Source organism: Rhodnius prolixus, unplaced genomic scaffold, assembly GCF_049639745.1.
Source record: "Rhodnius prolixus isolate KJV_2025 unplaced genomic scaffold, Rpr scaffold_1, whole genome shotgun sequence".
Lineage (NCBI taxonomy): Eukaryota > Metazoa > Arthropoda > Insecta > Hemiptera > Reduviidae > Rhodnius > Rhodnius prolixus.
Genome location: NW_027411581.1, coordinates 27,344,495 through 27,359,408, shown reverse-complemented (window position 1 = coordinate 27,359,408; position 14,914 = coordinate 27,344,495). Strand labels below are relative to the sequence as shown.

Here is a 14,914-nt window from a genome sequence, read left to right as displayed (position 1 = left end):
GTGATGCAACCTTTATGTCCTTTCGGAGGCTTCAATCAGCCAGCAAAGGGTACTGAAGAGAAACATGGTGGAAGTCAAAAGAAGAAAAATCTTGCGCTTTGACCCTGAGCTGCTTTTTCTTCACATCTTTCTTCTTCTAAACTCATGCATTTCTTTCCGTCTTCTTTAAGATTCTATGATGCATTGATTCTTCGACACCTAAATATTTATTCTAAAGTTGATTTTTCAAACAGTCGTTAATTTCATTTCGAAATTTTATTTTATTAATTCATTACTCCATTTATTTTTACTATAGTACTTCCTTTTGATATTTTACGTAGAATTTTGGTAATCTTTCGTCTTGCAACACTCAATCTTTATCTGAGTTCAGTTCTTTATTTTATACAGAATATAGAATATACTATAATATTTTCAGTGTATTGTGCCCTATAAAAATGCTTAATTGAAAGATATTTGTCAAATAGTAGATGCATTTATCTGTCAAAGTTGCTTTTGATGAAGTAAAATTTAAATTATTCCGTTCAGAAACGTACGATTGAGGCAAGGTGATCAGGTGGACTTGAGTTTGTGTTAGAGTCACCAATCGTAAACCTACCTAATAGTTATTGATTGAAAAGTTCTTATTATCAAAGTAAAGAATATCTATTTTGAAAGATAACTTTATCATATTATTTATGTTTCTTGACGAAAATGTATGTGTTTTAGGTGTGCGGAAGGATTCAAAGGTCAACGATGCGACACTAAAGATGTCTACAACCGCAGTAGTATGTATAGGCCAATGTCCTACTTCTGCAAACTGGGCATTTCCTCCTCTTATTATTGCTAAGTAAAAATGATTAGTTTTAATGTAATTACCTTTTAGGCCATCAACGAGAAAAGAAAAAAAAAACTACGATATTTTTAAAATGTATAAAAGCAAATTTAGAGAATAACGAGGGGCGTGGTAATAATAATTTAAAAAAAAGCACCTCTTTTATTAAACCTAACAGCCAAAGATAAGACAGTCTTTAACGTAATGAGATTTATATTTATTTTTACCTGCAAGCTTTTCGTGCGCTTGTAAGCAAACGTATAAAAGCGAATAGAATAAAGAAATGTGTATTTAGAATGTAATTACTGATAAAAGTAATAATAATTGTTATTATACAACCAAAATTCCTTAAAATATACTCCATAAAAATAGATTGCAAATAAAAACAATTCTGATTGTAGTGCAATAAATTTAGATAGACATTTATGATAATATTTAAATCATAATGAAAGTAAAATTAAATTTTCATTATTTGTAAATATTGAATAGGGCATTTCATTTCTTATAGTTAAAATCTTCATAAAAATAATTAATAATTTCCCTCCTTAAAAAAAACAAAACTATTGTTAATATTTTCAAGTAGTCATTGTGTACAGAGTCTAATTTATTAATTTAAATAATGTATTAAATTTTAATATAATTTGTAAATGATTTTATTTTTTTTTGTAATAATTGTATTTCCGTAACATAGTTCCTAATAAAGATTACGTTTAAAAATGTTAATTGTATAAATCAAATATAAATAAATAAAGGTCATAGAATTAACTCTCAGGGTTTGGATAAATATTAAATTTAAATTAAATTAAAACAAAATTCAAAACTGAATACTAACTTAAGTTTTTTTCTGTTAAAAAAATTATAATTCTTTTTTGCCTATTTAAAAGAAAGAATTTATATCACGGAAATTTTTCATTTAGTTTATAGAGAGAGAATTGCTGCACAGTTCACTGTAGTGCAAAAATTGAGCCACGCGATACCTCGCTATCAATTCGAAACGTTACCCCCTCGATGTCCAATAGTTTCTTCCACTCTTACCGAACGCCGGTCTTTGAACGCCATCTACCCACTCCCATACATCTTAGATTCGAGACCTCATTGTCACAGAGCATTCTTCCAGGGAATCGATTCACTTCCATCCCAGTCCATTTGACCTAACCATCTAATGCGTGCTTTTCTTGAAGAACAACATAAGATCTGGTACCTAGGATAGGTACCTCAGTTCCATATTCAACCTTATCTTCCGCCTATCTCCTTTCATCGCTGACCCGTAAATTCTTATGAAGATTTTTCTTTTCCGCGCAATCAGAGGTAGCCCATTCTCCCTAAAAACACCCTCGTCTCACTTGAACACTGGTTTTGTGGTAGAGATTTGTTCATGCATATGCACATCTGAAAAGCATTCTGCCAAGGAATTACTTTTCAGTTGTAAAATAGCATTGTTTACTGCAGAGATGTCGCCTCAGTCCGGCCTTTCCGCTTTTCTTATAAATGATTTCACGTTATTCATTTGCAGATTTTGGTGTTTAATCAAACTCTTGAAAAATTCCAGTTATAGCAACGGCAGTGCGTGCCGTTATAACCATATTATCAACGTGATAAGGGAGATGACTGATGTTTCTATTTGGTTCGTGCGTATCGCTTTTATTTGGAAGGTTCAAAATTCTTATCTCAATTAAAAATAAAAGTAGAGGTAATCAATAGAATAGTAGGAGTGTGAAAGATCGTCAGACATTGCTAGGGGGGGGGGGTAAGCACAACCGCTTTGTAATCATAATAACCTGATTGTTTGATTAACATCAGTCTTAGCAGCAAGAAGGTATCAGTCGAAATTCCTATCTATCATCGCTTTTTGCACATTTCTAATTCTTTGAATATATTTTCCTTTCATAATAGCCAAAGAAGGATAAAATTGCAACCGGAATTATCCTAAGTTTCTTCCTTAACCCCTCTCGCGGCGACCTTCTCGCGTTTCATAAAGTAGTCATTCGTTATCGGATAGTTCATTCTTCTAGAAAATACGCGAAGCTTGACTAAATTTAAATTTCCAAGCGATTCGTGTAGATGGACGTTTTTCTAGTAAAACTAATACAGACCCTTCGGATGTTTTGTCTTATTAGAAGCTGTGCAGCAAACTATGTCCTGCTTAAAGGCCGTAAAACTGTTTGCTTGCTTCATTTTGTAGTTTAAAAAATGATCGTTCACTATCGAACAAATCAAATTAATTTAAACGAATTATCCGTGTTATAAACTTCCATAGAAATAAAGTAAATAAATGGAGATGCCCACAGAAAAAAGAAAGAAGTACATTGCATGTTTAATATGTGAAATGAAAAATAAATTAATTTTCCTAGACTGCTTTAATTAATTATCAGGTGAAGGATTATATAACATTTAAGAAATTAACATTGCAGCAGAAATACTACAGTTTTTTTGTTTACTTTTTTACTTTTGTTTTCTAACTTTTATTCAAATTAATTATTTTATTTTTGTGACATAATTTGATGGATAGTGAACGATTATTATTTACTATTTTATTTTCATTTTTTTTTTTAATTTTTATTTAATTATTTTATTTTTTATCAATTTAAATTTGTTTTTTGTTATTTCAATTCAAATTTTTATACTTTTTTTTTTTGTATTGCGATATAAATTTATTAAATATGCATTTTTCTCTCAAATTAAGAAGAATAAATCCAACTCACAACAATTTAAATTGTGTATTAATCATTTATGAAGTTCCCGCTTATGCAACCTAAACAATACTACGTACGTTTTAGGGAAATATTATACCAAGAGAAAATGCGTGCTGAAATAATGGATCAAATAATAAATGACAATTTCGGAAGCAGCAACTCTAAATTTTTTCCCAAGTGCTAAGCTATAAATTTAATAAAAACACTTAACTAAAAGATTATATTTTTTGTCAAGATTCTTAAATTAACTTTGCACTTATAATACAGAATAATTAATTTATTATGCCGACTCATTTTTTAATGAAAGGGTGGTTAGATTGCCAATTAGTGGCCACTTGTGATTTTTAGACTCCAGATGAACCATAATTAATGATCATTTTGAAACGATGGCTAGATAATTTTGAAGAACCACAAGAAGATATGGATAATGCAAGTGGAAGATTTGAAGAGACTAAATAAAAAAGAGAAAATAATCCACATGTATGTGTGCTCTCTTTGTATTTTGCACATTTTAATTTTTTTTTTATTTCTTTGACTTTGTTACTTTAACAGTAGCTGGCATTTTTATTTTTTTATTTTTTTTATAGAAAGTTAATAATTTTGTAAATAGTGTGTGAACCTTTTATTTATTTACTTTTTTTGTTTTGAATCTACTAAAATTTATTGGATTTTTATTTTTCTTGTTCTAGTATTTATATCTTGAAGACATTTTTTATATTTTCTTCAATTCTTTGAGATTTTGCTAGAAATTTTTTGTCGGCTTACTCGATAAGAGCAGTTTTATAACAGTCAGTAGTTTAGTGCCTTTTTTTCAGCCTTTTTTTTTTTTATCCGTGTTTATCGCTGAGACCAGTTTCATAATAGAATGTTTTATATATTTTTCAAGTCTTCCGAATATTGTTGAGCAAGTAACGCCTTAAGAAATCGGCATTAATCCTGTATTATTCATGGTAACCATCTAATTCAGCTTAGTTTTTCCTTTTTTCTTAAGTTACAGTTATAAGAAGAGTGAGCAAAATTAAAATTACGTCGGGGAATAGGTCTAGTCATTGGTGACATCATTTAAAAGAAAAAAAAAATCAAATAAAATCCTCTATTTATACATTTTCTTAAAACATTTAAATATAAATAGCTGTACATTTTAAGAATAATTTGCTTAAGAAATGGACTTTAAGAATAATTATTGACTTTAAGAGCAATTGCCATTGATTTCGTTCAAGTAAACTTACATTTACAAAATATTTTACCGTTTAATGATTGTTTACTTCTTTTTTAACGGATGCTCTTAGTTGATCTTGAAATTTTTAAATAACGTTATTTCGTACTAGGCTCTCCAAATTGTTTATTATATTTCTCGTCACAATTTCCATATCATGTTACCAACTGAGCCTTCGACGTATCTCACTCTCCATGCCTGCGGAGATCCATATTTCGCTCCATGAGTCCTGGATTCAATTAAAACTAAATCTCTAATGTATTTTTTTTTTTCAAGAAGCTGCTCGCTTTAACGTATCTTATCTATTGATATCCGGTAATTGATATGTCTAGCATTGCATGCAATGTATTCTAAAGTTTTTTACCTGTTCATTCTAATCCATTCTTGGTCTTAAATCTAGTTGGTGACGATCGTGCTATTTCTCACCACGTAAAAAGAAGTGGTAATATAAATGATTTAATACCTCTTTTCAAATCTGCTTGTTGTAAACCAGAAATAGCAATTTTGATTATCAAATAATCTGATGAACAACAGATGAACTAACTGTCTTTTTAATTAATAGTTTGAGAATTTTCGTATAAAATTATTGAACAACATGGCTGAGAATTAAGTACAAAGAACTACTGTCCACAATAAAACGCTTATTATTGTTGTTTTTATTGGGACACCAAACTTTTTAAACACTATGTGCAATACTAACCTGTCCAACAAATTAGGCCCTACCACTTTATATCTCTGTAAAAACTACCAGGATTGAAAATTCTTTTTTAAAATAATGTTTTTAAGCAATTTAGGTAATTATTAATTAATATTATTTATATATCTGTTGTGAGATGGATTTATATTTTAGATTTAATGTCTAGTTTTCATTTGTGCGCAAGTTATTTCTTTTGAACTAATCTATTTTTGTAAACTATTATTATTACATTTTCGATCGGATATATTGTTTACTATAATTATTTTTATTTTCATCTTTTAGATAATTTTTTTTTTTGTTTTTGTCATTGTATAATACTTTAAACACATTCGGTTATATCCAAAGGTTTGGGCCTTTTTTGTTCTTATTTTTTAATGATTTCAATTAATATTAACTAACCATTTAACAACATTATACCTGCTTTTCATTCACCATTTTGATCCTTTTTCTTTTTGCTAAATCTAAATTTTTTTTAAACGTAATTAACATAATTTTAGGAATAAGTTACCTTTTTAATAAGTGATTAATAAAACATTTCTTTAAAAAACATTTTCTATCAGTCTTTACGTTTATACGCTAGTTTATGTAGTTAGACAGAAACTATATATAAAAAAAAGAACATATAGTTTTTTATTTTTGGATTGAACTCTGCAAGAAAGTTTGGGTTTTTTGTGCAGACTCAAGCCCGGAGTCGTGGGAGAGGGCACCCCCTACACAAATCATGACCTTCTACTAAAATTTTCTTTGTTGTTAGTAGAGAAATTATTTTGGACCAGCTAGGAAAATAAAAAAATGAGGTACTTTAAACTTCTATCAAATTTTCCAAAAAAATAAATCAAACAAAATCCCCATTAATTTCCTTAAACCTTTTTTTTTTTATCACCTTTTTGGGTAACTAAGCATAATCCTTTGTTTAAGTTTTTGTTCTTGGATGCATGTGACTTTGGTGTTTGGGTTGATATTAGCCACTACTTTCTACAATTTACCTCCTCACCTCCAGTTCATAGCTCTAACTAAGAAACTTAGCTTTTTCCATTTGTTTTGTATATATTTGTCAAAATTACTAATTCATAAACTTTATTCCAGAAAGTGTCCTATTTTCTATGAATGGCTTTCAAGAATAAAATCCTACGAAGATGACCTAAAGGTATTTTAACTTTATTATTACAATTTTGAAAGATAATTTAATTACAATCCCTGTAGTCTAAGGCGGATCCCTCTGATAAATTTATTGTGATTGTCAATAACACAATTATTGTTAGTGTGCTTGGATAAATAATACAGTATCTTAAAAAAGGTATTCTTTCTTAAGGACGCACCGGACCACATCTTATCGAGACAAACTTGATAAAGCTTCTTTTGATGGTAAAAATCAGTTATATTTTTGATGTTTGTTGATTAGCTCTCCTGTTTTAAATTTAATTATTCAGTAACGTTTATTATTGTGAAAAAATATTTAATTTCGCTAAACAATAATAAAAATACTTGCAAGTTCCTATTTTATTTGTATAATAATGACAATATACACTCAGTAAAAAAAGTCTCTGCACAGCAGTGTATAAGTTATTTCATGAACAAATATAAATATTTGGATTTTGTTTTTAAAAATAAAGGAAATGTATTTTTAAAGGGTTGATTATGAAGTTTATTTTCCATTTAATAAAAAACAAGAAACAATTAATTTTAATAAGTTAGTGACAAATTCAGTGATGGCCTCAAAATTGAGAGCAAAAAAAGTCTCTGCACACAAAGTTTTTTATCTGATATTGTCCACATTTATTTATTTCAATAACTGGTGGGGCCACCTTTGTCTCGAATTACTTCTCTCAAACGACTCTGCATTGAGCTGACTAACCTTTTCGTCAATTCGGGTGTTAGTTTCAGCCATTCTTCTTTTAAAAGGGATTTCAGCTCTTCTCTGTTTTTTATCTTGACTTTTCTGATCTGACGTCCCAATTCATCCCAAAGGTGCTCAATCGGGTTCAAGTCTGGAGATTGAGGAGGGGTTCTGAGCAGACGGGGGGCATGATATAATAGCCATTCTTGAACTTTTTTAGCTTTATGCTTGGGGTCGTTGTCGTGTTGAAATAAAAAAGTGCGTTCTAAATTAAATTCCTGCGCGCTTACCTTCAAATTTTTCTTTAAAATATCCATATAAACATATTGGTCCATTATTCCGTTAATCACATGTAGATTTCCGACACCACAAGCACTCATACACCCCCACACTAACACGTTACCACCCCCGTGTTTAACAGTAGCGAGTAAATTTTTTGTTTTTAAATGTTCATTTATTTTTCTCCAGACTTTTCCTCTCCCATCTGACCCACGAACATTAAATTTACTTTCGTCTGAGAAAATTACGCGTTCCCAAAATGAAAATGGCTTATTGATATGCTCTTTAGCAAATTCCAGTCGAAGGCGCTGATTTTTTTTACTAATATAGGGCTTCTTTCTTGGAACTCGCCCATGATATCCCCATTTTTTTAGACAGTTCCTAATGGTCTGGGGGGTAACATTAACATTGTAGCCACTATGGATCATTCCAGCAAGTTCAACGGCACTGGTTTGGGGTTCTAGTTCAACAGACCTCACTAGTGCCCGTACATGATTTGATTCAAGTTTAGAAGGACGACCAGAACGGCACCGATTTCTCACAGAACCCAGCTCTTGAAATCTTTTGACAATATATCTTACACTGGAGAACCCTAAGTTGACCATTTCTCCTATTCTTCTATAAGTATGTCCCTTTTTTCTCAAATTTACAATAAGTTCGCGGATTTCATTAGAAACTTCCATTTTATAAGAGTTAAGTTTCAAAACAGCGCACACAATAACTGGGAACGTTTCATACAAAATACTAACACTAAAAAAAATAGATAAATCTGAGACAAAAGTGACCTTTCATCTTTATTTTGATTTTATTCAACTGTGTGCAGAGACTTTTTTTGTTTATGTATTCTGGTTTATTTTTGTTATTTATTAATTATTTTTTTGTTATATTCTATTGATATTTCACTTATATATCAACAAACTAGATTAATTTCTGTTTTAAACAACATATACTTTATTCTCGTTATCCCATCATTAACACTATTTTAAGTACTGCGAAAAATTCTCTTATGGATGTGCAGAGACTTTTTTTACTGAGTGTAAGTAGTTGATTGTAATTGGGAAGCATTGCAATGCACAAGCATTCAATTTTTTTGTCGATTTAAAAAGACTGGAATGAATTGCTATTTATATTTAACCTTGCTTAAATTGTCACTGAAATAACACTTGAAACTGAATACGTCTTCTCATGAAAACCATCTTCTTGCTCTCATGAAATGGACTACTGTGCTAACAAACAACCCTCTAGGAACTGTAATCAATTTGACGATGTTTATGCTCATTGTTTAGCTCACTGGATTCCAATGCGAAGATTGCTGGATTTGAATCTAGCTACTGGCCCTTAGATTTTCTCTTATAGCTCACTGCTTGGTGATAGATAATGTCTGTAACTCTGACTGGAGATTGGTAAAAAATAAATCTGTAAAACACATTTGTAACAAATGATACCCATTTTGTTACAATTTGTCCATATATTTTTTTAAAAAACAGTATTTATCTTAATTTTCAATGAACTATTTTACATTTTTTAAAATATTAATTCTATTTAATTACAGTCTACAGGATGCCAGGAATGATACACAGTGCCAGGTTATCGAAGAAATCCTGCTTTTATTAAACAAATATTTCTTCCAACTGGTAACTCAGGAATGGCCGCTTTCTAACAGAATATTAGATAATTCTTTTAAATATATTTTTTTGGTGCTAAATTGTAAGTTAATTCTTTTTTAAATAATAATAGTTGAAGGAAAGCTTGTGATACAACAATAAAAATCAGTCATAAAGATTGCGTAGTTAGTGTAGGAGACTTCTCTGCAACTACACACGAGCACATCACTGTAGCAATTATTACTTTATGAAGCTCTTTAAGTGTTTATTGATAGTTAAGTTTAAATTTGCTATAAATAGTTCACTAATACGTAATTTGTAACTTTTTAAATGTAGTTAATGTTTGGTATAAAAATCTAATGAAATATGCGCGTTCAACTTTAAAACTGATGGACTGGAAAAGTTATTTACTTTTTATTCTCAACAATTTTGCCCCAAAACAGGCAGTTTTACCTTTGAAATAATAAAAACGGAAGTTTAAGTTAGAAGCGGATGGAGGATATTTTTTTTTAGTATGGTTTCTAAAGTCAGGTTATAATTCTTATTAGATACTCAAGGCTGTAGAACAAATGACTGCACTCTATACTAACTCCTGGTATGTATAAGCGATTAGCAACAATGAAGTCAAATTCTGAGGCTCAGCCAGCCACTCTTTCTTACTTCGAAGATAATGCTGTTTCAAAACCCAAGAAATAACGTGTTCATTTAAATAACTACTAAAATTTGTCCTTAGCATTTTGCTCACCAGTTATGCGTGTCATCTGTTTTATCTGTTATCGCTTTTATTGTGCAATCACTTTTAATTTAAAACCTAGAATATTTGCTCCATAAAATTTTCATTTTTATGAGTAATTTTTTTTTAATTATGTAAAATTATTATTTAATCAATACGAATGAATTAAAATAAAGTTGAACGCACATAAGTTAAAAAAAATACTGTATAGTTCACTATATTGTACACGCTAACTTATAGTGTGGAATATGGAACCCATATAGTGGCCAAAAATATATAATACAATGTACAGTAGTGAAGAAGGAAATTAAAGCTGGCAGTATAATTACCAAATTTCCATTTCCAAAATGTGTGGAATGGTAGCCCACTAATAAATCTGCACGATAACTATACTTTTAAATGCGACTTCTTTAATTTACACCTAGCTATTCAAAAATACCATTTAAATGTTGAATACGTTGAATATTTCAACAAAAAACATGTAGCCTCTAGAAAATATAGTTAATCTAAAATGACATTTAATTTTAATAACTTAAAACTGAAACACAATAATTAACAAAAATAAATAATAACTGAAGCTAAGCCTAAAGTGGGTGTTTTTGTCTATATAAGAGAAGTATAGCTGGTTCTTTGTATATGATCAGATGTCCTTCTAATGAATTATGTATCGCTCATCTAAACTCAGATGTTAGTGTTAATCGCATTAAGTTAACAGCGCTGCCAGCTTAGGACTGATTTCATTCTTCACCCTGTAACCTATAAGTGACATAAATTAGAAACCAAAAATAACTCTGAAAATAATAAAATAAAACAAAAAATGTCTAATTTATTGCTGATAAGTGTGAACTGTTTTTTGTGCAGATAAATAAACAAACCAGCTTCATAAAAATAAACAGAAATATTTAGAGCAACAGATCGCAACGTTCTATAGAATTCGCTTAATAGAGTTTCATCCAGGGAAATTATAATTGAATAATATTTAATAAGAATAGTTTATTCAGTATATGTGTATTTGTATTGATATTGTGTATAATAAATATAGTTATAAATGGAGTTAATGGTAAGTGTTTAGTTGTGATGAAATAAAAATTATAGTAATGTATAATTATAAAATATTTAACGATAATTGAAGGCTGATTTAAGTAAAAATGAATGTGTAGATTAGAATTTTATTTAAATAAATTGGATTGAGTCTAGATAAAATCAGTATATATTTTTGGATAGAAAAAGATTTCTCAGACAGTAACGATTGTCTGTGTGAGTAAAACTAAATTTATTCGTTAGAACGAAGTGAGTTGTATAAAATTATAGACGAAGAATTTATAAAAATCTCCAATTGGTGTAAACTGGCCACATTTTAATCGATTTTTTTGTTTTTTAATTTAAAAAACAAAACAAAAAAGGTGGGTTGGGCTAAGTTGATCATAAAAATATTAGAAATTTGATTAGATCAAAGTCCCTGTCACATGTAGTAGCCATTCAGATGGTATACGAGGGGGTACCCAAAAAAAACCGGAATTATTTTTTAAAAGCTATTTATTTACAAATTTTTTACAGAACAACCTTATCCCCTTCAAAATACTCTCCATTACAACTAATACATTTGTCCCACCGGTGCTTCCACTGTTCGAAACATTTTTTGTAGTCATCTTTAGAAATGGCTGACAGCTCCTTCTTCGTTTTTTTCTTGACCTCTTCAATGTTGTCAAATCGGTGACCTTTCATGCCCTTTTTCATGCGTGGAAATAAGAAAAAGTCGCACGGAGCCAGGTCAGGCGAGTAAGGTGCGTGGGGCAGCGGAACCATGCCATTTTTAGCCAAAAACTGTGTAACAGAGATGGCTGTGTGTGCAGGTGCATTGTCGTGGTGGAAGAACCAGTCTCCTGTTTGCCACAAATCGGGTCTTTTTTTGGCGAACACTATTGCGCAATCTTTTCAAAACTTCCAAATACAAGGTTTGATTGACGGTCTGACCTGGGGGGACAAACTCTGAATGGACTACGCCTTTGGCATCAAAAAAGCAAATCAGCATTGTTTTGTTGTTTGACTTGACGACATTTTTTTGGTCGGGGTGAAGATGACGTCTTCCATTGGCTCGACTGTTGGTTTGTTTCTGGGTCATAACCATAGCACCATGACTCATCACCAGTAATGACCTTTGACAGAAAGTCTGGATCAGTTTCAAGCTGTTGTTTCAAAGCACGACATGTTTCAACTCGATGTTCTTTTTGATTGTCAGTCAGAACTCGAGGAACAAACTTGGCAGCAACCCTTTTCATCCCCAAATCTTCCGTTAAAATTCGCTGAACCGAGCTCCAAGATAACCCACTACTCTCTGACAGTTGATCAATTGTCTGTCGACGGTCTGTGAACACCAGCTCTCGAATTTTTTCAACATTTTCGTCGATTCGGGCAGTTGATGGACGTCCAGAACGAGGTTTGTCATCAATCGACATGTCGCCATTTTTAAACCGAGTAAACCACTCGTATACTTGAGTTTTTCCCATAGCGTCATCTTTGTAAGCTGTTTTCAACATTGGAACATTTTCAGCAGCATTTTTGCCGAGTAGAAAACAAAATTTCAGAGCTGCACGTTGTTCACTTAAACTTGCCATCATAAAAAACGAAAAAAGAACAAAACAGCGCTGGTAAAAACAATCACTGCAGATAAACAGAACAAGCCAGGCAGACAACACAGGCAGGACTGAACTGGCAAGGAATTGCGCTATACACGTCTAGCGGCAGAAATGCGTACTACATAAGCTCCATGCGCGGCAACGCAATTCCGGTTATTTTTGAGTACCCCCTCGTATTCTATCTGGCCACAGGTGTCACAGTTCCTCTTATTCCTTCCATCCAACAATGCCAAACCTTCACCTATACCAGAATCCTCTTGTTAAACAGATGACCTGAGCTGGGGTGTGACCAGTAATCAGCCCTGGACATGTTCCTAACATCATCTCCGTACAAATTAATCCAACTCTAAAGAAACCTATGGTTAGACTTTATGTGTATATCTCTTAGATTGAGCGCATGTCGAAAAATGAGGTACCGTCATCACTAATCGTCTCATCTGCTTATCATTCCCTAATTTTAACTTTCGATCCACCAAAATGGCTAACGCCGGTTCGGGGTTGATGGATGAATCTACCTTTGCTGCTTATTACATCCGCTTATGTCCAGGGAATAAGTGGAATTCGCTTATGTTCAAGAATTCAAAAGAGCTATAACATCCTGTCCTTCTCTCTATGTCGCCGATTTTTTTTGGTTCGGTTGGTATTGGCTGTAGCCAAAGAGCTAATTAGCAAATACCATCAACATCTCTAACATGGATTGGTCCAGTTTGCCATTTCCGCCCTCAAATGCGTCCAAATACTTGTGAAAACAAACAAATAAAGGTTTAAATTAAACATTTTAACTAAAGTAATAATAATAATAACATCAAAATTGAGGGAAGGGATTAGCGGAATGGTTAGCGTATACTGGAATTCAAGATGGAGATCCCAGGTTCTAATTCAGCTGTTGGCCGTTATATTTTCTCTTCCTAGGAGCTTCTTACAGCCATGAACTGTGTTAAATGTTAATTTTGCTGTTAATTAAGGTTCATCTTCATGCGAGGTCCCTTGTACTGTCGTTTTAAACTTTCTAGCCCACTACTACACGTTCCGGGGAAGGTATGTAGCAATGACTCGAAAGACCAGATCAATGTGCATGAAGAACAGGATGCTGCAAAGTTGGCCATTGATCTATTTAAAGTCGATGCTAATTTTGCTATATATTTTTCATTTACTTTAGCATCTCACTTTATTAATGAATTAAGATTTTGAATGATTTAAATGCAAAAACAAATAAAAACTCCCAATAAATATTATAATTCAGTTGCGTTGTAATCAAGGACCTTACTTACGTCAGAGGCAATTTGGGAACGATTTGCTTTGAGAGTTACCGAAGCTTTCTACCTTCAAGTTGATGGATCCCAAATTCAGCCATTGGACCATGTTGCGAATTTGAACATTAGCAGGGGCGGCTTAACCTATAGTGCAGGGTGTGCAATGCACACGGGCGCCGCCGTCTCAGGATCGTCTTGGACCATCATGGTACAACAATGATATGACAGAAGTGGCCAGCCAGCGCGGTGGCGGCAGTTATCAAACGCGAGCGCCCTATGGGCGGCTTCTTTTTCGAACATCTTGTTTCAACACAAAGTTAATAGTTATAGCCGCGGGGGGGGGGGTCAGGCCTAGGGGGCGCCAGGGTTTCATTGCACACGGGCGCTACACGAGCTAGAGCCGCCCCTGAACATCAGTTTCTGCTTGCAACTAGAGCTTGCACTCTGCCCACCCTTATTTCCCCGACTTTGCATTTTGTGAGAGTTATTTATTTAAAAAAAGTTAATAAATAGATGTAAACTATTAAATAAAGATTTTCAAATGATTTTAAAATATTTAATAAAAAAATTCATGATCTAAAGCTGCTACAACCAAATATTATTTCTTGCGTTGATTACTTAGTAAAATGTGGTTAGATTTACTTAAAATGAAAAAGACTAAAGAAATAAATTTAAAGGAAAATAATGAATTTTGTTAAGAAGAGTCAAATCGTTGAAATACATAACATAATTAATTATTAGGTAATTAATAATATAGTTTTAATAAATTAATTTATTTATTAAAAAGAAAAAAAATCTATTCCACTTTGAATTTAGTTAATTTTATTTTGATTAAATGCAATATTAAGTATTTCTCTATGTTCCTATATTTAGAAGATATTTAACTGTAGATATTTATTTTAGTTGCGTTAAATTAATAATAACATTGTAAATGTATGTATATTTTACTTACGCTCCGATTAATTTAATTTACTTTTCTTCATTTTTTTTGTAAATATTAGGTTATTCTTTATTTATATTAAAACAAAAATAGTGCTTAATTAAAGAGCTTATTGTTTCTGCTATTGCCAATGTCTAGTCGAATATTTTAGAATAATTAGTAAATTATTATATATAAACGCCACACTTGGAATCTTTAATAAATGGAAATAATTA

At 31.6% G+C, this 14,914-nt stretch overlaps 1 protein-coding gene across 5 annotated transcripts in view; it reads left to right on the top strand.

The window, feature by feature from the left end:
* Nucleotides 1-14,914, top strand: part of vn (membrane-bound neuregulin protein vein) — a 233,046-nt gene extending 218,132 nt beyond the window's left edge. Inside the window, exons 5-8 of one of the 5 annotated variants that reach the window (XR_012454756.1) lie at nt 706-764; nt 6,095-6,214; nt 6,504-6,564; nt 9,086-14,914. Coding sequence is in view for 2 of the 5 variants with exons in the window: in XM_074115981.1 (XP_073972082.1) it covers nt 706-826 (121 nt within the window). In the remaining 3 variants the exon portion in view is untranslated. Of the gene's footprint in view, nt 1-705; nt 5,515-6,094; nt 6,215-6,503; nt 6,565-9,085 lie in introns of those variants that run through there. The other 4 variants (XR_012454755.1, XR_012454751.1, XM_074115996.1 and 1 more) reach the window with 4 other exon arrangements.